Source organism: Triturus cristatus, chromosome 6 (genome assembly GCF_964204655.1).
Source record: "Triturus cristatus chromosome 6, aTriCri1.1, whole genome shotgun sequence".
Taxonomy (NCBI): domain Eukaryota; kingdom Metazoa; phylum Chordata; class Amphibia; order Caudata; family Salamandridae; genus Triturus; species Triturus cristatus.
The window spans coordinates 1,765,373,500-1,765,375,590 of record NC_140589.1 but is presented as its reverse complement, the minus strand read 5'-3'; the positions used below and the strand labels follow the sequence as shown (position 1 = coordinate 1,765,375,590).

Sequence of the window (2,091 nt, the reverse complement as noted above, 5' to 3'; positions counted from 1 at the left end):
TCAAAAAATTCTCGCTTTAAATGCCACCTATGGAAACAAAGCTTTGCACGTCATCGATGGAATGACTTGCAGGCATGGTTAGCTTGAGCAGAAAGATGGCAGAAGTTACGCTAAGGCAGAAGTTGAAATCTCCCAATAAATTATGGAGAGTACGGTCGTTATAGAACTAGGCGAGTAGCGGATTGTTTTGTCTGTAGTTCTTTTGACTTCAGTTTGGGAGATTTGGTCAAACAATGAATATTTAGTTGTCATTTCACTAAAGCTGATGGGGGTGGAGAACTGTGGTAACATCAGATTTTATGTTTTGAATCTTGTCAATGAAGAATACTGCAAATTTCCCATTTGACAGTGGGATCAGATATGACAGTTGGATGGGATAGTTGTCTTTTAGAGAGTCTGAAATTGTTGTTTGGTTGGTTTAGTGCTCAAATCAGTTCTGATCTAAAAGAAAATCGATGTTGGCCTTGGAAGTGTTTTTTCTGTAGGCTTATCTGATGGCCACAGCTGTAGCCATCACATGGAATACTCATTGGATGCACCAGAAAACAAACTGTGCACAGCAAAGGGAATAACCTACCATAAAGTGGCACTGTTTGTTCAAGACAAGAGGTGATGATCAAATGAACGCCATCACCTGTTATAGATGCCTACCAAAAGTAGGAGCTACATGTTTCTCATGTGTGGGTGAAGAAGCAGTGGACACAAGTGTTCCACTAGGTCCACCTGGTCAAAGCGTAAAATGTACGAATGCATGTACATATGCATATGTGTGTGTCTAGTTTTGGAACCTAGCTGGAAAGCAATGAGGCACAGCACATGTAAGCAATATAGAAAATGATTTAGAATTGTTTATATGGTAGAAGGAAAAGAGGAGGGAAGGAGGGCATCATCCCTCAAGTGATTCATTTATTTTAGCAATGAGTCCATAGAACCATAGTTTATTTTGCATTGATTATACCCATTTTGTGGTAGTAATTAAGGTGTGTAGGGTTCTTAAAAGAGCTCCTGAACCTCCAAACAGAGATGTTAACACACCACTAGCACCTTAGGTACCAATGTGATGTAGGTCTTAAGCAGTATAAGAATGAGGGGGTGGCATCGGAGCAAACATGGCTCTCATGAAGTGAGTTCCGACCTGGATCCCCGCCATGATGGTCACAAATCACTGGAACTTGTTCACCTGAAACCAAGCAACTGAAGCCTCAAGGGGGGAACCCTCTAGGATATGTGAGAGGTTTGCTCTGTCTTTGAAGGAGTGAGTGACAGCCTGGAATGCAGTAATTGAGGCATTGCTCTACCCTTATGCAGCAGCCATATTGGGCCTATGCAATAAGTAAGACAGCGGCCTCACGTGGAGAGCCTGGCTGTCACCGGAGTGGAAGCTTCACCAGGGAAGGAGGCTCTGAGTGATTGGGGCTCATCGACTCCATGCACTGGACCTACTTTAGAGCCATCAGTCGGCTCACTAGATGTTATTGGCAGATCAGGAAGAGACCAGGTATCGCCCATTGAGGCAAGATGATGAAGGGAACGTCATCATTTGGCAAACGCCGAAACAAGATGCACTCACTGTGTCGTCATTTTGGATCAAAGGCGTACCATCTCCAGAAATGTACTTGTGGCAAGTGCGGATATCCCACTAAGCGCAAGAGAAAGTATAACTGGAATGTGAAGGCTAAGAGACGCAACACCACAGGTACCGGCAGTATGAGACATTTAAAGGTTGTCTACCATAGATTCAGGAATGGATTCCGTGAGGGCACAACACCAAAACCGAAGAGGGCAGCAGTTGCTGCATCGAGTTCCTCATAAATATTTTGGTTGGTGATGCTTATTCAGGATAATGGCAGTGAAAATGAAAGTGAACTACTTACACCTCTACACTAGGTGCAACTGTTTGTGTGGTCTTTGGAAGTCTCATATGGCAGAAGCCTTCACTCAGTTGAATACACAAGGAATGCTGGCATCACCTTCCTGCCTTTTCCCAAATCATGATTGTGATGTGTCTGACAATACTTCGAGTGGAAAGGGGGAAACACCTACAACTAGTGGGTAATTGCATATGGATGTTATATTGCTGTGGATGCCTTT

General features: G+C 43.6%; 1 protein-coding gene across 1 annotated transcript; it reads left to right on the top strand.

Annotated features, from left to right (window-relative positions):
• The first annotated feature begins 1,518 nt into the window (after positions 1-1,518).
• Positions 1,519-1,812, top strand: LOC146821956 (large ribosomal subunit protein eL37-like). The gene has a single exon (XM_085609397.1). It carries the CDS (start codon positions 1,519-1,521, stop codon positions 1,810-1,812), a length of 294 nt encoding a protein of 97 aa, XP_085465523.1.
• The last annotated feature ends 279 nt before the right edge of the window (positions 1,813-2,091 follow it).

What these genes read in the sequence shown, in the direction of transcription:
- LOC146821956 (XM_085609397.1), top strand. Translation starts at nt 1,519, where the DNA reads ATGATGAAGGGAACGTCATCATTTGGCAAACGCCGAAACAAGATGCAC.